The sequence below is a fragment of the Lathyrus oleraceus genome, chromosome 6 (genome assembly GCF_024323335.1).
Source record: "Lathyrus oleraceus cultivar Zhongwan6 chromosome 6, CAAS_Psat_ZW6_1.0, whole genome shotgun sequence".
Classification (NCBI taxonomy): Eukaryota; Viridiplantae; Streptophyta; class Magnoliopsida; order Fabales; family Fabaceae; genus Lathyrus; species Lathyrus oleraceus.
In genome coordinates, this window is record NC_066584.1 from 312,161,776 (window position 1) to 312,185,269 (window position 23,494).

Below are 23,494 nucleotides of genomic sequence, written 5' to 3' on the forward strand. Positions count from 1 at the left end.
GAAACGCTCAGAGTAAACCTAGGAAAGAACATGGTCTCGCGACCAGAGAGAATGGGTTCGGGAGTCGGTTATGCGAAGGGAAGGTATTAGCACCCCTACGCATCCGTAGTACTCTACGGGATCCACGCACACTAGAAAGGAAAATTGGTTGCTAAACACTGCTCAAATATTCACACACACTGGCTGAAAGAGACGAAAGAGACTGACTGAAACTGAACTCGGCAGGATGTCGCATCCTGGGCCTACTTAGTCTATCAGGCATAGACATCAGAGTCGAAGTAGTTCGGACTGGGGAGACGACACATGCTCGCTAAGGCATCGCACCCTATGCATACGTATCTTCTCGGACGAGAGAAGAATCAGAGCATTCGTAGCTCGGCTGACACGCACACAAACAAACACAGGCAAAGGCAAACGGGGAGCCTGAATGCCAATCACTGGACTTACATCAGCATCCGAACCAAAACACACACAAGAAGGCAAACATGGAGCCTGAATGCCAATCACTGGACTTACATTGACATCCGAACCTAAACACACAAGAAGGCAAACATGGAGCCTGAATGCCAATTGCTGGACTTACATCAGCATCCGAACCAAACACACGCACACTGGAACCTAAATGCCATTCGATGGACTTACATCAGCTTCCAAGCACACAACAACACAACAGGTTAATAGGGAGTCGGGGACTCAGCCTATAACTGTCAAACACACACAAAAAGACAGACAGCAAATGCTAAGGAGTCAGGGACTCGAGCCTAGCAAAGGTCAGACAACACACATAAAAGAAAGAAAAGGGCGCCCAGAGAGATCAGCTCAATCTCCTGCCTACATACTTCATCTGGTATGAAGATCAGGGCGATGTAGTTCCCCTACAGAGGGATAAAGGACTAGCCTAACCAGATAACAGAGGGAGACACAACTAGGGAGACTACGACTCGAGCCTAGATGTTATCATGCAAATCATCCCTAAGTTAAGGTTTCTAGCTAACTGGCACAGGGGCCAACCTATCCTAAGCATGGCTCACACAGGAAGCAAGCCACACACACTTAACTTGCACAGGAAGCAAGCCAAGCAAAACCTAACTTGCACAGGAAGCAAGTCTAAACTAATCCTAACTTGCACAGGAAGCAAGTCAAACAATCCTAACTTGCACAGGAAGCAAGTCAAACTATCCTACCTTGCACAGGAAGCAAGTCAAACTATCCTAACTTGCACAGGAAGCAAGTCAAACTATCCTAACTTGCACAGGAAGCAAGTCAAACTATCCTACAAGCACAGATAGCACACACTATACACAAGCAAGTGGCTCAAACAAGGGTTAGGTTTTAGTCAAGGGGTCGTATCAACCTCAACAAACAAACCTCTGGAACTGGGCGAATGTGCTCTTAACCTTGCCATTGAGGGGCTAAGGTGAAGCAGATGAAGGGTGAGTGAAGATAAGACTTCACAGCTCTTATCCCCGGCCTGGGAGAGCTCAAGACAAGAATGTGTGGGTTCAGAAAGTGGGAACCCTTCTACACATTTAAACTGACTCAACTGTACAATTGTACAAGATCTTGGGTTTGTATCTGCAATGCATCAACACAGTGGTGTGAGCAAAGCGGATGACACACTGAATAGTGGGGGATAGATTGCATATCCCTACCTTCCACCAATTGCCTCTTCACTTAGGAGGACTTTGACTCTATGCAAGGACAAAAGTAAACAGTCACAAACATTGCCTCTTAAGGAGGACTTCAGACAGTTGCCTGGCCAAGTAACAGGCCGGGTCTTCCAGACTACATGAAGTAAAAGAGACATACCTCAATGCAAATTGCTTATACAAGCAAAGCAAAGCAAAAAGTTCACAAGGAACTAAGCAACTAAAAGCACCTGAAACAGTCAAGCAGATGTTAGTATGCAACTTCAAACAAAGCAAAAAGAAACTGACTGAAACAGTTAATTAGAGGCACATGGATGTGCAAGGCACAAGGCTCTAGGCATGTGAGCCAAGCCACCTACAAAACACACAAGTTAGTCATGGTATTTAGGCAAGCTCAAACAAAAAGAATTGGTCTCATTGGTCATTTGTTGGCCAACCTGAAAACACAAGCTCAAAAGTGAGTAACAGGACCACTAGGGCAAGCCTAGGGTCAAAAATGAATGAGAAAGCCAAAACAGCAAGGGATATCCAAACAAAGTCAAGTTTAAACATTCAAGAAACACAGCCAATTGGGTTCACATGCATATCAATCATTATCATCATTTCATGAACAATTTAGGTCAAAGTATAGCAAACAGAAGCTCATAGGAGTCAACAGCAAGACTTAACTCAAACGTCAACTCAAACATTTCCAAAAATCACCAAATAAATCATGGTCAATCACAATCCACAGCATGGTAAGCATGTCAAATTTCATCTCATTTGGACAAGTGGAAGGCAGTCAATGAAAATCAGAAAGTCAAAGCAATTTTGAACATGCTCAAAGAAGTCAACCAAACATGTATCAACTTAGAAAATTCATAAATCAGAGATGGCATATGATAAATGAAGGGGATCAAAACCATGGCAAAGATGAGGATGTCTAGTTATCTCATGTAAAATTTCATGTCCATCCAATAAAGTATGAGAATTTCACAAATGAAATGGGAACAAGTGTCACACAAGGTCAACATATGACTAACCAGGGGAGAAAATCTCAAACAATTAGGAAATGCCACAAATAAATCCGCAAAAAATCACATGTAAACTAGACATACAAGAGTAGGTTCATGCAAAAAATCAGATCAATTGGAGGTCAAGAAGCATGGTAATGAAAATCATGAAGTTGGGCATCAATGGTGTGACACAAATTGTCACACCCTAATTCAAAAATTCATAACTCACAAACCAGCAATGATAAATTCACAAACTCTACACCAAAATCACCATGAGTGTGTCTAGTTTCAGCACAAAAAATTTTGGAGCCATTGGATACATTCTCATCATTTCACAAATGTTTTGGCAAAGTGTACAAAATTTGGTCACATGTCACAAACCCTAGCACCATTTAAAAACCACTCATCCAAAAATTCTGGAAAAATAATGATAAAAAAGTAGAGATCATGATGAACACAACACAAAAAATCCCATTGAATTTGGATCAAAAATGAGCAAGTTATGATTTTTGCAAGATTGGTTATAAAAATGTGAAATTAAAATGGAATAAATGAAGCAAGAATGGCATTTTTGTAATTCCCTGATTCACTTAACCAAACACAGTCGTTTTGGGCATCAAAGGAAATGTTTTGATTGGATGAGGGGGTCAAGCCATGCATGCACGAAAATGGGGGAAAATCTGGGCAAATGTACTTGAAGAACTAGGGTTTCACTGTTCATCACCATCCCAAATCGTGATTTTCCATAGATGTCCAGAAATCTCAATTGAGCATACCATTGTGTTCATCAAACATCAAACCACAACATCCTAACATTGGTTTTCATTAATTTGAGCTATCTCTCAAGTTATATGCAAAATAAGTTTGGATCCTCAATGTTCATTTCAAAATAACTCAAACACCACTTGACCATTTGTAAAACTAAGACCATCCATGAAATCAGCATCAAAAGACCTACATTAAGCATGCACTAATTTCACAAAATAGGGAGATTGAAAATTTACCAATTTGGATGGACAGTAGAGATTCAGCTATTGTTTGGTGTTGTTGGAGTGAAACAGTTGAAGCACAGCTATGCCTTGATGTATGATGAAGATGCCTTGGCTTGTAGATGCTTGGAATGAGCTCAAACTTGGATTGCCATGGAAGTCACTTCTTTAAAACAGTGCTAGAAAAGGTACTTGTAGATGGGGGAAAGTGGTTGGAATGGACTCAAGATGTTGTTTGATTGATGAATTAGCCAAAACAAGGTCAGGGCATTTGGAGTTTTTGGACTGAGTTTAGAAAATGCAAGAAGAGGTTTGAGAGCCCAAGGTTTTTAGGCTGTGTTGGATGGTGCTAGCATGGTTCCAAAGTGTGAAATGGTGGTGAAAAGTAATGGCCAGGGTTTGTGTTCTTTGAAGTTTTTTTTTTTGGAACAGGTTTTGTAAAGTGCAAGGATGTGATTTTTGAGTGAATGAGAGCCAAGGTTTTTTGGTTGATTATGTTGGCTGCTATTGATTTAGGATGATGCTTGAATGGTGGAAAAGCAATGGAAGGTTTGGTCTTTTTGAGTTCTTGGACAAGAAGAAATGGAATATGCAATAATGAAGTCTTTTAGAGAGTGTGAAGTTCTGTTTAGGCCAAGTGTTTCAAGGATGCAAGTTGTGTTTCAAATGATAGAAAACATCATGAAAAGCCTGCTGTTGGATGTTGCTCAGTGGTAAGGCAAGGTTGGTTCTTTGGTGGGAAGTCTTTGGACAGCCTTCTTTGAAATGCCAGTAAGAGGGATTTAGCATGAATGATCTCTTGTTGTGCAAGGTGTTTTTTGATGGATGCTAGTTGTCTACAAATGACAGAAAAATGATGGAATGGATGTTGAAAACACAATGCAAGGCTCAGGTTCCTTGGAGCTTTTGACAGGTTTTTTGGAAAAAATGCAAAAGTGTCACTTTGAGGGAATAAGAGCCAAGGGTTTTCTACTGTGTGTTATAGCTGCCATTAGTTCAACATGATGAAAAATGGTGGTGAAACAACAGTGCCAGAGTTTGTGCCTTTTGGAAACTTTGGACAGGAAAATGATAAATGCAAAAGCAAGGTGATCTTTGAGAATGAATGAAGTTGGTTGTGGTAGGGCTATTAGTGCTTTTGGACAGAAAAGTGAAATGCAAATAGCAAGGTGAATTTTGAGAGAATGGATCAAGTTCTGTTGGCAATCTGATGGCTTATGGCTTGTGTGGCTGCCCCTAGAATTTGTTCTTGACAGAAAATCATCATGAAAAAAAATGCTGTCTTGTGGCTCTGGGCAATTTTGAACAGCATCTTGCAATCTTGTCAAAAGGTGGTTTTGTTTAGCATCAATGAAGTTCTGTTGGTTTTGCTCCTAGTAGTGTTTCACATGACAGGAAATAAACATAATCTGCTCCTTCATGTTGCTTTTGGCAAGGCAGGGTTTTGGTGCTTTTTTGTTTTGGACCAGAAAATCTTGAAATGTAAATAGCAAGGTGAGTTAGGCTTTTTTGGTTGGTCTGCTCCTAGCCAATGTGTTTGTCCATGACAGAAAAATAATGAGATATACTCTGCTAGGTTGTGGTACAGTCCAAGGCAAGGTCTTTTTCTTTTGGAAATCCCTTTTGACAGCTTTTGTAAAATGCAAGTAAGATGATCTTTTTTGAAAATGAATCAAGTTCTCTCTTTTTGCTGTCAAAATGTGGCTGCTTATGACAGAAAAAGGATGGTGATCCCTACTGTTTTTCTGAGTGCCAAGCCTGGTTTTTGGATTTGTGAGATGGATTTCATGAAAACATGTACTTGCTCTCCACATTTCAAGCAGCTAGGGATGGCTCTTCTGTTGGTTTAGGCTGCTAAAATGTGTTCATAATGACAGCAAATGTGCTTCTAAAGTTCTGTTTTAGAGAAGTACAAGGCATGGTTTAATGAAAGCATGGAGTAGCATGGTGAAACTTGTACTTTTTTCAAATTTCAAGCAACTAAGTAATGGCCTCATGTACTGCATAATTTGACTTGGCAAACATGTTTTAAATGATATTTCTGAGCTGTTCCATTTGGCCAAATGTTAGAAAAATGTTTATATCAAAAAGTCAAACATTGGTCAAACTTGCATTTAAATGAGATAGGTCAAAAAATGCCATTTTGATTGGTGAAGTTTTGGCTCATGAAATTTATATTTTTGGAAAGAGGGGATCAAATGTGACTTGTAGGAAAAAACCCCACCAAAATTGGCCAAACGGTTTGAGAGATATGGCCTCTTGAAGTTCAAGAATTTCTGAAATCGATTCGATCATAACTTGCCAACCATACATGGGAATTGAGAGTTCTTGGACTTTTTGGAAATGGGAAAACAAGATCTTCAACTTTCATGTTGGGCAAAAATTCATTTGAGGCTTGTATCATGATGTAAGTTTGAGGATCAAGACTTTCCATTTTTGGTAAGTTTCAGTTACAAGTCCAGTTTCCATTTTTGGAAATTTTTGATCTGGCTTCAAATTCTTCCATGATGGTGTTTGGCATGATATATGATGACTATTTGGACATGAATAAGACCTCTCAAACCATTTCTATCATCAAATCACTGATTAAATGGACAGTTGACCAACAGTTGACTTTTAGGGTTTCTGGCTGACTGTGCATTGACTGATGACTTCCAAACCCTAATTCCTTGAGACCTTGACTTCAAATGATGTCCCAAGTTGTATGAACTCTTGATTATTGATCATGGTGCCCAAATTCCACAAGAATGGCCACCATCCACTGCTTTGACTGACTGTTGACTGTCTAGGGTTTTTGACTGTCTGTGTATGAACTGATGACCTCTGAGCCTTCAACCCTTGACTTGAACACTTCAAATGGACCTCCAAGTCATGTGAACTTGTTGGACAAACCCTAGGGCCTTGGCTCCCTTGAGAATTGCACTTGCTTGCTTGACTGACTGATCTCCTGATCAGTTTGACCTAATTCTTGCTTGCTTGCTCTTGAGGCAACTGAGGGTTATGCAAATGCTATGCAATGGACCATGATATGCTATGACCTAATATGAAAATGTATGTACAATGATAGGTGCAAATTTGAGGTGCTACACCAAGCTACAAATGAGTATGATCCATTCGCCATATTCAAAATTCGCCATATTCCAAGAAAAAATTTCAACATGTTGAAATTTCAACATGTTGAGTTTTGATCCATTCCTCTCCCTCTTCATCTCATTCCCATTCTTTATGCATTCATCTCATTTGGCTTATGATATCTCAAAGTCCTAAAGCTAGTTGATTGAAAAATTAACATGAGTATGGATGAGATTAGGCCACCTCTTTTGCATATTATTTTTGTGTGTGGTATGTTTCATGAGCATAGTCCATTATATTATGTCTCAAACATGCATTAACACTAAAATTCTATTGCCCGACCTCAAATAGTTGTGACTTCTACATAAGTCCAATTACGACTGCTTAACATAGCGCTAAATTTGTGACATAAAAGGTATAGCATTCTAGTTAGTGAGATTGTAAGTCTCCCCTCTTTCATGGTATTGTGTGGAAACTTGGCCTTTTTTCCTTCCTTTGGAAGATGTCTTGGTTCAAGGATCCATGCTTGTGATAAGTGGGTTGAGTGTTCTCCAAAGAATGTCTAAAAATGAAAAGCAAAAGCAAAACAATACTAACTTCTAACTCATTAACAACTAACTTTTAATTTCAAGCCATTTACTTTAATGTCATTTAATTTCAGCCTTTATTCATTTGCTATTATTCATACCATTCTAATTGTTTATGTTAATGCAATTTTCACTTTGTCCATTTGGACCATATTGTGTGATATATCTTGTTTGTGTATACTTTTCTTGTTTGTGTGGTCTTTGACCATTAATGTACATAATAACAACAAAAACCCTAAAAAAATTGTGTGGATTGTTGGCTTGATCTTGGACAAATGGACTTAGAACTTAGGCAACATTCATATGCTAAAGGACTTGGCCAATGCCAACTTTCTGTGAAACCAAGTGTTTGCAATTTGAAACTTCATTTGATACATCATTCAAGATCCCTCTGAGTTCATCTGCAACATGATCATTGTGAAGCTGTCATTTTGAACCTGTGACTTGTGGAATTCATCTGTTACATGGGCTAATTTGAAATAAGATCATGAAATGGATAAATCTTGGATGTGGTTATCTTTATTTGATGCATTTGCTCTTCAAGATAATATAATTGTGCATTTGTGTGTTGCTTGATTCTAAATGTCCAAGGGAATTCTTGGTTTCTATTGACATTCTTGTCTATTGGATTGCTACCTATTTGGTCAGATCTTTTCAACTCTTAACTTTTAATTTTGTGCATGGGATTAGTCTCTTCATCTTCTCCCCATTTCTTTAATTTCAAAATCTCTCCCCCCTTTCAAAATCTTCTTCGACTGAACTTATTTTGTTCTCTAAACTTTGACCACTTTGCAAAAAGATAGAAACTTTGGCCTTCTGCCATTGCATTTTCAAACTTCTTTTCTTAAATCAAATTTGTAAATAAACTTAACTATGTTTGACCTAAATTTTCAAAAAAGCCAAAAAGAACTAACTCATTCAAACCATTTTTAGGCCTTTGTTCCCTTTCAAACTTAATTTTTGTTAAAAGCAATGCATCCACTTTGAAATTTGTATCACGAACTACGAGGTTTTGATCCCTCATTTTTATGTTGGTACGTAGGCACAAGTTCGAAGGTCTTGTCAAACACAAAAATATAATTAATGAATTATTTTCTCATCCCCCCATTCTATTTGTTTGTAAACATCATTTTATACCAAATACATATGCACACAAAAAAGGCTCCCTAGGAGTACCTAGGACACTTTAGGTGCTAACACCCTCCCTCTGTGTAACCAACCCCCTTACCTGTAATCTCTGACATTTTATTAGTTTTGATTTGAAAACTTCTTAATTTTGGGTTTTGTTCGTACTTTTTCCCTTTTCCCTTGGAAACAATAAAAGCGCGGTGGCGACTCTTGTTATTTGATGTCTAGCTTATCCATAGCTTGATGATCATGAACTTACCGCTATAGATAGTTGGTATTTGAGTTGTATAATCAGTTTGATTATTGGATTAAGTCCTTATTGAGAAGGAAAAACCACTTAGACGAGTGGACTAGAAGTAGCTTCGTTAACAGCGAACCAGGATAAAAATACTTGTGTTATTTACCTTTATTAGTTTCATTGTTGTTTGAGTTTTTGGGTTGCAAAAGCTTTAATTCTAGAAACCCAATTCAAATCCCCATTTCTTGTGTTTCTTGAACCTTCAGGATGAAGGCTCAACACCAACCCCAACTTCTTATTGGATAAAACCTTAAACGCCAAGTGCTACCCAAATACTCATTTCCTAAAAGTCGGTATAGGAAAAAAACACTAGCTATCTTTAGAGAAGCCTTATTCACATCTCTTGGATTATTAAGAACGGTATTCATTGGATCATTGGAAACGTTAATAATACGAATATTAATTAAGACAATTGGATTCCTCAGAGATGTGGGTTTAAAGTCCTGACACATAAACCTTTGGAAATAATGATAAATGGATTTGTGACCTAATTGACGGGGAAAACAAATGTTGGGACCGGAAAAGGGTTAATAATCTCTTTCTCTAAGTGGATACAACTGATGTTAAAGAAATACCCTTTCTAAACCTACAAGAAGAAGATTCCACAAGTTGGATGACCTATAAAAATGTGTGTATATTGTCAAAATGGGGTACCATTGGATTAGGCCGTGGAAAAAAAGGATAAATACCGAAATCTCAAAAGTAAAAAAAAAGAGCAATTTTTTTGGAAGAAAGTTTGGAATAGTAAGACCATGCCCAGACAACAAACTCTCATTTTGAGAATGCTTAATAACAATTTTCTACTAGTCAAAGAAAATCTCACTAAGAAGAAAATCAATTGTAACCCCCTATGCTCTAGACGTAACTCTAGAATAGAGTCTATCAATCAATGCTTCAAAGATTGTATATGGGCGACACAAATATGGTTTGGATCCCAGCTTATCATCAATTTTAAAGATGTTAAACAAAGCTTTATTGATTGGCTAAAAGACTCAATCCAAACTCATGATGAATACAATATTATCATGATCATGAACATTATTGATACAATATAGAAAGAAAGAAACAAAAAGATGTTTGAAGACAAAAGCATACCAGTTGAAGAAGCAATAAGGCACAACAACCAGGGCACAGTTACTAGTCTCAACCTTCAGAAGGACAAAAGTAGAAATGGGGTCAGGACAATAATGAAAAATCCATAGAGGACAAAAAGGAGCAACAACATCATAGTTATGAACACTAACCTGAATTCCAAAAATCAAGACAAAATGATGAAGGAACTCTAAGGTAACACTAATCCAAATAAGAATCATAACCTCAATGTCAAAAAAACTAAGCAGCTCATGAGAAACAACACACATCAAATAAAAGGAAAATTACTTGTTAATAGTAGAGAGGTAAATCCTAATACGTAGAACACTCAAATCCAAAAAACTAGCCATGATATGAAATAGGAATCCTAGAAGCGCAACAATCAAATCATCAACAACCAAAACAAAAACAAGGGCCCTAATCAAACAACAAATATCAAGAACAAACAAATCAACATAATTTCCACACCCGTCAGCAAAAATGGAAAGTAGAATAAGAGGAATGACAAAATTTCTACGAAAGAAGAGCTCACCATAAATAAAATTATTTGTTACCAAATAATTAAACACAACAATTTTGAAGTGGGCGAAAGCACAACCGATAAGAAAGAAAATACTCAACTGAACGAGAATCTAAGGAACAACATACAAAACATCAACCCAAAGCACACAATCAGTTCAAACAAGAGAGATACAACCATAAATCAAAATTCCAAAACCTACAGAAACACAGACAGACTTGAAGAAGATATAGCTCAAAGATGGAATTTTCTTGAGAAATGGTGGATTAAATGTAATTCTGATGTCAGTCTCAGTATGGGTGTAAGTGGATCAGAAAAAACCAATTAAACCGATAATCCAAACCAAACAAATCTGAAATAAAACTGATTATTTCTGGTTCGGTTCTAAAATCGAATCAAACCAATAAAGAGAGATGTGGTTTGGTTGGGTTCTCGATTTAAGTTTTTAGGAACCGTCAAACCAATGAACCGAACAAATGGATATAATCACGCTATAAATATTTTATTCCACCCATCAATAAGCCTAAATTTTGTATCGGTCTAACCATTCTCCATCTTTGTTTACACTTTCTTCCTTTCGGCAAAACATACATCTAGAACTAACTCTAAAACATAGAAAGTGGAAAACATAAGTCACAAAAACTTGCTTTCACTGAATTACTGCTCTCGCTGCCCGCCATAACTATTGTTTTCTCTATTATCGTTCTGATATGTTATGGCCACCTTCTTTGTGTTCAAGTTCTCTTCGTTAATTTTCATATTTCTTTTTACCATTTTTGTTTCTTCTTCAAAAAAATCCCTTCTAGTTTTGTTACAAAATAGTTTTTATGTGTGTTTGAGGTGTGAAACATGTTAATTGATGTTTGTTTTGTTATGTTCTATTTGTTAAGCTTTCAAATCCCTTTCTAACACTTTGATATCAAGTGTCAACTTTTATATTTGATAGTGAGCTTATCTCATGATGCAATGGAAATCATGTCACTGTTTCATATGGATTAAGAGAAACTATAATTTATTTGAAAAAATAGAGCATGAAATAAAATTACATGAAATGTATTATTTTAAATAATAATAATAGCATATATTATACAAAAAAACACAATACAGATAATATGTTGATGAATATAATGTTTCAAAAAATATATTGTAAATTGATCAACCAAATCAAACTGATTAGTTTGGTTTGGTTCCATTTTTGAAAAATGTTAAAAACTGAACCGAACCAAACCAAAGGAGATATCATTGGTTCGGACCCTTTTTTGACCAAAAACTGATTTAAATTGAACTGATTACACCCTTAAGTCTCAAGGTGAAAGGAGAATGGGCTTTCGGTTGCATTTATAGGTGCAAAACGTGAATAGTTGTAGCAAGTGGAATAGATAAAATAAAGGGAAACAAAGATCTTAATCTTAGCAAAGTCGTTGCGTTACGAAAATCTATAGAAGTGGTGTGTGGTTTTTGTTTCAGAAGCGTCCATTTCGAGACTGATAACAAAAGTTTGGGAAAAAACGTGAATAGAGACGAGGAAGATAGAACATTGAGAGATAGAGTTTGCGAAAGCATAAAGAGAGAGACAACTAAGTTTAGGCAAGTGAGGATATCATACACTAGCAGAAACAACAATACCCTAGCATATGAGTTAGCCAAATAGTCACATAACGCATAAAATAGGATCGAAGAGATTCCATATTATGTAAAGGTTCGTTACTCTTAGGCAATTTCTTTTCTCACCCTTATAAGTTCTTCTGAACCCTTGGCGAAAAGTAAAAAATGCCCCCCAATTTTTGGAGATGCATCTCCGGACACACTAATTTTCCTCAAAATTGAACGGAAACGAGTGAGCCACCCATTATACTTAATTTCAAAGATGCATCTCCGGATTCACCATATTTTTTTAAGAAAAATGGTGTTCAGATACACAATACTTTTGTAAGAAAAATGGTGTCCAGATACACCATACTTTTGTAAGAAAAATGGTGTTTTTAAATATGCATATCCGTAAAGTGTCATGTTGTGTTTTTATTTATTTAGTATGGGGTGTATCTGAATAGGCAAACCTAGTAGTCATGCATGAGTAATGGAAGAAATGTGTAAATACCAACAATGTGTCTATTGAGAAAAATAATTGAAAATTTTAAAAAAGATTAAAATTAAATTATAAAAATCTCAAAATACAACTAAAAATCAAGTTAAGAATATACAATTTTTTTTGAGATTTTTTCGAAAATATGAAAATAGAAAATAAAAACAAGGAATTTAGGGTTTTTAGGATGGTGTCTCATATGTGACTTTGATCCCTGGTTTTTTCTGATGAAATGGCACAGTAAAATTTTGGTTAAGAATCAATTTTCTAAAAAAATCGAGTTTTTTATGCTAGGTCGCGTAAAGGCCAGAAACGAAGGAACGTATGGGCCAAAACGCGAGGATACAATTCATATGACTCTAATATTGGTTAAAATTGACATAGAGTCCCCGAAAACGGCGCCAATTTCAATGAAAACTGTGGAGTAAATGACTTCAGGGGTGTTTCTAGAGATGCATCTTCGAATTCACCCTAAAAAGTTTTGGAGATGCATCTCCTGACCAATTTTTGGCAAAAATAGGGTAGATGTTTGATTTACGAAAAATGAGAAAATTTAAGGTGCATCAGGAGATGGATCTCCAAAAATCTCTAAAGCATTTTTACGTTTTCTTGAGTGTGAGTCACACCACAAGGATGAGAAAAGAAATCACGTTACTCTTAAGATATGCAATCTAATAAATAGATTTGCAGTTTTTAATAAAAGAATTCTCAAACATATATTAAAAAAGAAAGATAGATCACTAATGTGATATGTATTATTTAATAAAATTATACAACCATCAAATATTTGATTCAAATTTTACGAGTGAAGATCAGGAGACGGGAGGAGAGAAAAATCCACCAAAAATACATATTTTGCTTTACTTCGAATTGAGAGGATTTAAATGGGAGAGAAAATAATATTAATTTGAATATTTAAAAATTTATTACATGTATTAAGATATCTCAATTTTATTTTATTATATCAAAATTATTTATTTTCTTTCGTGTTATTTATTCTCTTATCTGCATCTATCAGTTTATTATATTGTTCTTTCATATTCAAATTATTTTTGTATTTTTCTACTTAATATAAATTAGAATTACTATTTTTTTATTTCTAATTTTAATTTTTATGTTTATTCATGATCTTATTTTTCTAATTTTATCATGCATTCTATTTTTTTTAATTTTTTATTTTTACGTTTATTTATGTTTGTTTTTTTCTAATTTTGTTATGCATTCTATTATATATTTTGTTTATATCAAATTTTTAAACCATTTATTTTATTTTTTAAAAATAAATTATTTTATGTATTTATTTTGTTAGATGGTTGATCATGATTTAAATATTTTATCAACACATAGTTTAATTTATGGTGGAGAATTCTAATTTGAATCAAATGTACTAAAAATTTTAACGTTATGCGATAAGTTATAATTTTTTTAATCATTCAATATTAAAAGTTATATTTAATTATTTATATATATTTTATTATTAATTTTTTTATAAATTTTTTATTTTGAATATCATAGGACTTTTATAAGATCAGAATAATAAAAATTTAATTATTAATAAAATTCATCCATTTTCTTTATAAATCGAATATATTTTTAATTAAAATCTATTTTTCTCTATCAAGTCCCTTCCCCTCTTTTATATATATATATATATATATATATATATATATATATATATAATATATATATATATATATATATATATATATATATATATATATATATATATATATTCACACCTTCTCACCCTTTTTCTCCTTTAAAATTAGTCTCATCCCCACCACATTCCCATTCATTAACTAGACATCCTTAAAAAACATTTAAATATGTGAAAATCAAGTCAATGCATCTAATCAATTTTGATCTAAAAGTAGAATTTAATATTCTCATGTATGTATAATGTATTGCATATTTTTAGGATGTAAATCTGATATGTTAATGGGGAATCTCATTAAATCTATTTAAAGTTTTGAATTTGAGAAAAAAATTCTCCGCGAGGACAGAGATGGAAGAAAAAATTCCTTCAACGAAATTTTGAGGTGAAAATTAGGGAGATACCCTATACCAAGCCAACTCTCCGACCCCGACGATATTATTTAACTTTTGTATTTTATATATTATATAATATATATTTACATGTTTTTTTAATAAATAAATATTAATATATTTAAAAATAAAGAGTCATTAGTTGATCATTTTATTTTTTTTATTTTATTGTATAATGTATTGTTTCACTACCTAGGTACCCAACCATAAAAAAAGTGCATTCATTACTTACAAACACATCTCCTCTTCTTATCATAGTCACAACAACTACTTTTATTTGATAATCAACCACTTGTATTGGATGATACTGGTAGTGTGATAGTTAATTAGCCTAAGAGTTTTCTCAGAAGAAAATGTTGTTTTATTTCTTCTTTATTAACGTTTATTTTTTATAAAAAAAATATTAACCCCAGTAAATGCTTTTGTATTTTTTTTTATTATTTATGCAAGATATATTTTTATTTTTAAAAAAATATAAAATATTTTCTTTTTAAAGAAAAAAATAACGAAATACTAATGTCATAATTTTGACAAAATAAAAGAAAAAATTAAGAATCGACCTTCATTGATCTATGTGGGAATGAGACGGAAAAATATTCCTCTTTGTCAGAAATCAGGGACGGGGACGGAGATGGAGCCGGAAGTGGAAAGCATCCTCCCGAACATTTGGTCCGTGTTGACATCCCTGCACATCCCCCATTCTTTGTAAAGTTTGCTTCAATTAATAATACTAATATTCAAATATTTGCATAAATCTAAATCGTACGCTTTCAAGTTATGATATTTCATTGCCTCATAAAAAAAGTTATGATTATCATTTCTATGGTGTACAGATTTCCACAATTTTTCCTAGTAATCATAATAACATGTTTGTCAGAAGTAACCATCCATTTGATATTTGTGTAAACTTTAAAAACCTTTAAACATCAAACAAATTGGCAGCAAGCAATAAGTTGGTATTCATTAATTGAATTGAACAAAATATCTTATTGAGAAGACCTGGATAAATCAATTTTATGCTCATGAAGTTAGTTCATTCTGATATTGCAAGCTCTTTGTGCACATCATACACAGGAAAAGCTTTGTTCAAACGATTGAATGAATATTCCGAAATAGCATTCATATTAACAAGTGAGTTAGCCAACTTCATCGCGTCATTTCGCCAGCCACCATAACCAATCCCTTGAATCAACACTTTGTAGGTTTTTTCATTTGGCAAGCATCCTCTCTGATTCATAGCAGCAAGCACCTCAATAGCATCTATGATTCTTTCCACCTTGCACAATCCAAGAATAACAGCATTGTAACTAATAACATTAGGCTGAAACTTGCGACTCTCCATCATGTCAACCAACAACTCAATTGCCTGATCCACCAATCCATCTCTGCACAAGCAAGAAATAAGTGAATTATATGTGATCCCGTTAGGATCAATGCCTTTGCTTAACATCTCCAGAATCATCCCTAACGCTCTAATTTTATCGCCGCTACTCCACAATGCACCAAACAATGTATTATAAGAATCTGCATTTGGAGGACAACCCACTTCACCGAGCTTCTCAAAGATGTTCAATGCCTCGTCAGCATGTCCATTCTTAAACAGAGAAGCCAAGATCGAGTTATAGCAAACAATATCAGGCAAACAACCATCTGATATCATGTTATCCAAAAACTCTAAAGCCAAATTTACTTTTCCTTCTTTGCAAAAGGCAGAAATCAATGGATTGTAACTATAAACATTAGGAGCCAAACCTCTCTTCTTCATACCCTTCAACACATTCTCAGCCTCGTCAATTTTACCATCACGACAAAGCGAAGTAATCAACGTGCTGTATGTTACAGAACTCGGCTCACAACCTTTATCCAACATATCAGACATCAAACTCTCCCCAGCTTCCCATTTCCCTTCATTCAAAAGATTTCTCAACAGAACATTATAAGTACTCACACCAGCAACACATCCCTTACTACTTATACTACTAAGTAACTCAAAAGCTCTATCCAACAAGCCTTTTCTACACATACCGTTAACAACAACATTGTAAGTATACGAATCAGGTTGAAGCCCTCTTGACAACATCTCATCCAAAAGCTTCATAGCTTCGTCAATACCACCCTCAATAATAGTTGCTTCAATCAAAATAGTATAAGTTATAACAGTTGGCCTATAATTATCTTTCAACAACTGATCCATAACCCTTAAAGCCAAATCAAGTTTACCCTTCCCACAAAGATTCCCAATGAGAATAGTATAAGTAACAACATCAGGTAAAAAGCCTCTCTTTTTCATTCTATCAAGCACCTTATTGGCAGCATCAACTCTATCAGCTTTACAAAGCCCATTTATAACAGCATTATAAGCGAAATTGTCAGGCTCACCGTGCTTTTCCAAAATCTCCATAACCTGAATAGCTTTCTCGATTTTCTTAGAATTGAAAAAACCCTTAATCAATTTTGTGCAAAGAATAACATTAGGTTTATAACCCCTATTAACCATGTGCTTAAGAAAAGAGAGAGCTTCGTCGTATTTAGCTGATCTGCAAGACCTGTTGAGAGCTTTAATTAAATCGGTGTCTCGAAAGTCGTAATTTTGATCAAGTATTGGCCTTGTTTCATTGACCCTGATTTGTTCTTGGTTGATTCTTGTTCTTCGCTTGTTAGTGTTACCTTCGTTTGGAAGTGGGGTTGAGGAAGTGACGATAGTGTTGGGATTTGAATGACAAGAAATGCGGTTTGGGTGGATTGTGAAATTGAGAGTGTGTGACAAGAATTCAGTTGAAAATGCTGTCATTGATGATGACGATGGCGATGTGAGTTGTTGTTGCAGTTGTAGTTGGAGATTCATGGGTTGAGTTTGGAGAAAATGTAGGTATCACAGAATGGATAAGGGATTGTGACAATTTAGTGCAACACAAATGAATTGAGACCTTATATTTTAATTTCTTTTTTCATTTTTATTTTATCCTAACCAAATGCCTACCATACATATCCGATTTAGAGGGGTCTGTTATTTATTTATAAGTCACGTTAGGATCTATTTAATAAATATGTTAGATTTAGATATTTTTAAAAGTCTATTTAATTAAATAATATTTTTTTTTTGGATTGGTTGAATAATCCAAAATAACCATGAAAGATTTTTAAAATAAGAGATACATGTGTAATATTTGGTCTCTTATAATAAATATATGTGATTGTAGTTTGGCTAAGACTTATCTTGTATCCAATACTCATTCTATAATAGAAGATCAGTAAAATAATGGAGAATAGTTGATTTGAATGTACTGGTGCAACATGTGGAACACGATATTCATGCATCCGTGATGTTCGACATCTGACCTTGACAGCATGCCATATGGATGTTGTTTAATGTACAAATCAGATTTAAATAGAGATTTAAATTTGAATTTGAAAGTAACAAATCATATCTTTTGGAGAGATTTATGGAGAAGATCATATCCAACAGAGTCTCTATTGTTTTGGACGAATTAAAGTTGGAAATCCATGAAGAAAAAACTCAAAGTTCATTGTTATATAAGGAGACTCAATTCTCGTGTTTTTATGGAAAATTGTGCACTATGTTAAAATCTTAATGTCTAGGGTTGGTGAGTCTCTTACTCCTGGTATTCCACACCGATGTCATAACTGGATTGGAGTTGAATCTTTGTGTGCACCACTATGTTTCAGTAATTTGGCATAGTTGGTTTGTCGTACTATTGTTTACCAGTGATTTCTGATAAACAACCGCTAGTCTTCCAAATTTATATATTTTTGGTAACTCGCAGGATCGACTAGATTGATCCTAGGACATGTGTCTTAAGAATTGTTATTACTGTTATTTGACTCATAGTTACACTTGTTTCTAATTTGTGAATGACAAAAAGTGTTTAGATAACAATTCTAAGTGAAACTTATGACTTTATGAACAAAGTAAATAATGATAACTTGGTATTAAAAGGTTTAAAGATAGTGAAAAGGCTTAGGAAAGGTAAAGATAAATGACTCAGAGTAAATGCTCTATGTTTTAAGAAAGTACTGGAAATGAAAATTTTGGCGGAATGTAAACGCAGAAATGAAAAGTAATGATAAACTACTGAAAAGTAAGGGCAATTCGACAGATAAAGGCAATAAAAATACTTTGATTTAAACAATTGGTATGAAAAATATAACATGAACGAAACTTATGGTGTTCTTCATACATACATTTTCAGCGTAAAACTCTTTTCTCTCGCTCCGGTACTTCAAGTGTATTTTGTGATTTTCTGTATATTTGTTTGAACACCTTTTGAATCTAAAACTAAGATCCTTATTTATAGTAATTCGACCATAACGGCCTTTACATGTATGACTGCCACGTTCGTCGTTCCCAGGCGTTGCATATCTTAGATGTTTCCACGTGTTGATCTGACGAAACGGCTCTGTTTTAAATTTCAAATACTTCCGTTTGAAGTCTCGACCCTGTAAACACCTATGTCGAAGAAAACTTTATGATAACCCAAAAATCTTCTAAGTTCCAGGCTTCGACAGCAAATAATTGCTTACCCACAAAGAGAATTAAAACAGCTTCGCTATAGTCATTTCTTGCTTATTCTCAAAACTTAATATTTCCAAAGACCTTTTAACTGTCTGTCGAAATCCCCAGCTAACAAATTGCCCCCAAGAAATGTCTATTTCGAATGACTGTAGAAATGGACATTTTTTGCATCTACCAGATTTCGACCAGAGACCTTTCATAGTCTTAAAAGTCCACGTTTGTCAGTTAATCATGATTAACTTTTCCAAAACGTCTCACCAGAACGTGTGCACAGTTATATGACATCATGAGCTTCAACTTCCAAGAAAATGAATAGTATTCCCTGTCCACTTTTCTCAGAAAAAAAACTTCCACGTGGCCCACTATCCCAGTAAAGCGTAACCAGTCAGTCTCACAGGTTCAGCATTATAAAAACACATTTGTCATTTTTCTCTCTCTTTTCACGAAAATCTCCAGCTTTTCTCTAAGTTCATCTTCTTCAACCTTTCTGAAAAAACGCTTCTTCTTCCTTAAACCCTAATCCTTCAAAATCTTCAAAGTCTACTACAATGTCTTCTGATAAGCAACAAAAATAGTCAAAGAACATCAAAGGTATTGGATCTTCAAAGAGTTCCATTTCCCAGAACATTCCAACCAGCACAACCATCACTGTTGGGGACCGAGAATATATCACTGCTCCAAAACTCTTGAAAGAACAGAAAGCAATTTTCGCTTCTCAGGTAATGGTTCCTTCTCTTCTTTCTGGAAATGCTTTAGGGTTTCTAGGCCCATTAGTATCTTAGACAGTTTCAAAGGCTTCCTTCACTTTGATTTATCTGCAGTGAGAATTACTTCTCCGAAGTGTGAAGGTGTGGAATGTTTGGATTTCTTGGTTTTACAACTTCTTTTCGTTTCTTACCAGTCTTTTAACCATTTGCATGTTTCGACTAACTCACATCCTTCTTTAGTTGTCGAAAGGAAGGTGGCGAAGAAAGAAAAACCTATGGCGAAGGCTAGTTCGACTACTGCTTCTAAGCCAACTACCTCTTCGAGCCAGGGAGTGCCTTCTAGTGTCGCTCCAGAAAAAACGAAGAAGGGTTCAAAGGTATTACATCAAATAACTTCTCTATCTCTTTCGAATTTCTTACTAATTATTTATGATTTTCTTTCTTCAGGGTAGTGGCAAGCCTCCCTTGACACCCAAGAAAAGAAAAATTCCTCCTGCTAATGTCATTCTTGTCGAAGATGATGAAGAGGATACTCCTCCTACTCCACTTAAGAAGAAACAGAAGAAGAATAAGGCCACAGTTGCCCCTTTCCAACCAAATCAACAACAGGGTGTCAAAACCACCACTCTCCCCCCTCTTCCAAAGAAAACTCCATCCCAACCCTCTAGTGCTGCAGAGCTGGAGCATATTGGGAGCAATGCCTCCGATCCAGAGGTTCAACAGGTATGCTTCGACCTTGAGTATTCTTTCGTTCGACAAATTTCACAGTTCCAATCTAACATTTCAGTTTCAGGACAAAGCCGCCACTCCCCTCATTTCTACTGCCAATCAAAGTGATCCTTCGAGCGGCATGAATCCATCTCCTCCTCCGACCGTCAGCGGTGCTATCCGAAACAAAGGCTCTTCGATTGGGGCTCACAATCTTGAAGAAGATAACGCTCAGAACGAAGAAGAAACCTCTTCCCCTGGTGAAGATGGTAAAAGGGATTTGAAGCACGTTGACGAGAAGGACTCAACAGGGAAAGAAAACTCTGAGAGTACTCCTAGTGATTCTCCCACCAGGGTTGCGTTCCCTTCAAATGATGCTGATGAGGACGATCAGGATTCAGACGAAATTGAGGGGTATTTTCGAGAAGATGAAGACGTAAATATGGGAGAAGCTGATGCTGAGGGGAATCAAACTGGAACTAGCAATGTTGGCGTCGATACGGTCTCAAATCCCACTAAAGTTCGACCATTCATCGTCCAAACTTCACCCACACCACTTACTGAGGAAGAGAAAAGATCTTTAAAACAAAATGATCCCCTCAAGTATGTGAGGTTAATGATGGCTCAAAGAGAGTCTTCTCAGAGCAAAGTGTTTCTGGAGCTTCGACCCAATCTGGTGCTAGTGCAAATGAAGCATCACATGACGAACTCCTTCAGCAGTTGAAGAAGGCAGTTTTTGACGTAAATCTCTTTGATGAATTAAAGAATAATGTGGGGGCGAGCTTTAGCATAAAGAAGCTGATAAGCAAAATTAATATCACTGTTTGCCCCACTGATGTAGGTGAAGCCCTTATTGATATTCAAATCCTCATTAACCAAGTGTGTGCTGAATATCATAGGGAGGTGGATGCCAAAGCTAAGCTTCTATCGATTGTAAAAGCTCAAGCCATTGAATTTGATAATGCCCTTCGACTTCACAAGCTTCTGAGGAGTTAACCGCTTCCAGAAAATCAGCCCAAGCAGAGTTCGACACTTACACTGCTTCGATACGCCTTTGGGAATCTCGTATTGCAGAATTGCAGCAAAAGATTTCTGATGCTAAGGCGAAGCAGGTTGCTATCTGAGGCTTGGATAGTACTGAAGCTGATGATCTGGCGAAGCAAAGCGTGGACCACGTCGAAAAAGCTACGGCTATGAACGAAGATATTGCACGCCTTAGAGGAGTTCAAGCGGTTGTTCAGTATAAGATTGGCTTGGCGAAGAAGAAATATGATCGAATGAGGGCCACCATTACTTTTTGATTTCCTCCTGTATTTTCTTTGTTCGATTCTTGTTTACTTGTAACTTGATTCAGACGAAAACCAATTTGGCATATATTTTGAATTTAAATATCTTCTCCATTTTGGCCATGATAGTTCTTTACTTACTATGCTGTTATGATTCTAACTTCGTGCATAAATGGTTTATACCTCTTTAAGTATTTTCCATTTACTTTTAGGATCCTTCGATCCTCTGCTAGTTCTTATATTTCGTAATCATTGTTTGAAAAGGCTTTTAGAATTCGAAAAGGTCCTTCCCAATGTGGAGACCATTTTCCTAATGCCTTATTCTTTCGATCCATAGACAATATGACTTTCCATACTAAATCATTTGTAGTAAAAGTTTTACCTTTGACCCTCTTATTGTATGCCCTTGCTACCCTCTCCTTCTGTCTTCTTAATACTTCTAACGCATGTAACCTTTCTTCGTCCAAATCCACCAGCTCATTTATCATCATTTCCCAGTATAAATCAGATGGGATTTCTCCTTGTCTTTGGATTCTCACTGATTGTAAGTAGACTTCGACAGGTAGTACTGCATCATGTCCAAATGTAAGCTGGAAAGGTGTAGTGTTAGTGGCTTCTTTAGGGGAAGTTCGACAAGCCCAGAGTGCTTGGTCTAGAGTTTTGTGCCAATTTTTTGGCCTTTTCCTTACATGCTTTTTTATTAGCCCAATTATCACTTTGTTGGCTGCTTCGACTTGCCCATTGGCTTGAGCATAATAGGGTATGGATGTTAATAATTTGAACCCCATTTCCTTCGCAAATTCTTGCATCTTTCGACCAGTAAAGACTGATCCTTGATCTGTTGTTATACTTTTTGGGATTCCAAATCTGTATAAAATTTGCCTTTGAATGAATTCGATAACAGACTCTTGGTCCACGTTTACTATAGGTACTGCTTCGACCCATTTAGTGAAATCGTCAATTCCTACAAGTATGTATTTTTGACCTTTAGATGAATGGGGTATAATCTCACCAATTAGATTTAATGCCCAACCTCTGAAGGGCCAAGGCTTAATAATCGTATGAAGTTCGCTTGCAGGAGCATGTTGAATTCCTGCGTGTATTTGACATTCCTGGCAACCCTTAGCAAACTCTATACAATCTTTTAACATGGTGGGCCAATACATTCCATATCTGAAAAGAAACCATTTCATCTTATGGCATGCCTGATGTGCTCCACAAGCTCCACTGTGTATACTGGATAATGCCAAGTAAGCTTCGCTTTCTCCTAAGCATTTCAACAGGATCCCTTCGGGGGTTTTATTGAATAATTCATTTCCTATCAATATATAAGATAGAGCCCTGTACTTGGTTTTTCTTTCCGTGTCTGTCGAAGAGTCCTTGAGATAGTTAATAATTGGATTCCTCCAGTCTCTATCTATCAAGGTATCAATGGCCAATACTTCAAACTCCTTTTTGTTAGCATATCCTAACTGGGTGCTTTCCAAATCCGTCGGAGATAATCTGACAGCCATTGCCTTTCTTCTTACTTCGACAAGCTCTTTTAGCTTTTCTTTTGAAATTCTATACCCTGAGGCTATTTGTGCTAAGTCATTAGCCTCTTGGTTTTTTATTCTAGGAACATGTTTTATGTCGACGTACTCGAATTTTTTGAGTAACCTATTTGCAATGACGAAGTACATAATCAAATTTTCTTCTATACATTTGTACTCCTCCGTCAGTTGCTTGATTACTAATTCTGAATCTCCTTTAATTTCGACCCTAGTTGCCCCCAATTCCAACAAAGCCTCAAGTCCTCCA

At 35.7% G+C, this 23,494-nt stretch overlaps 1 protein-coding gene and 1 long non-coding RNA gene across 2 annotated transcripts; both read right to left on the minus strand.

Moving 5' to 3' along the window:
• Positions 1-203: 203 nt before the first annotated feature.
• On the minus strand, positions 204-13,662 carry LOC127098385 (uncharacterized). The gene is made up of 2 exons (XR_007793348.1): positions 9,814-13,662; positions 204-7,693 (listed from the first exon to the last, which is right to left on the minus strand). It is a non-coding gene; the product is annotated as an uncharacterized LOC127098385 (long non-coding RNA).
• A 1,732-nt stretch (positions 13,663-15,394) lies between these two features.
• LOC127098386 (pentatricopeptide repeat-containing protein At3g04760, chloroplastic) lies at positions 15,395-17,386 on the minus strand. Its single transcript, XM_051036971.1, has one exon. The coding sequence runs from the start codon at positions 17,302-17,304 to the stop codon at positions 15,493-15,495; it is 1,812 nt and encodes a 603-aa protein (XP_050892928.1). The 5' UTR covers positions 17,305-17,386; the 3' UTR covers positions 15,395-15,492.
• Between the last annotated feature and the right edge of the window lie 6,108 nt (positions 17,387-23,494).

Bases quoted from the DNA above. Each gene is read 5' to 3' on its own strand.
- LOC127098386 (XM_051036971.1), bottom strand. From the start codon at position 17,304: ATGAATCTCCAACTACAACTGCAACAACAACTCACATCGCCATCGTCA.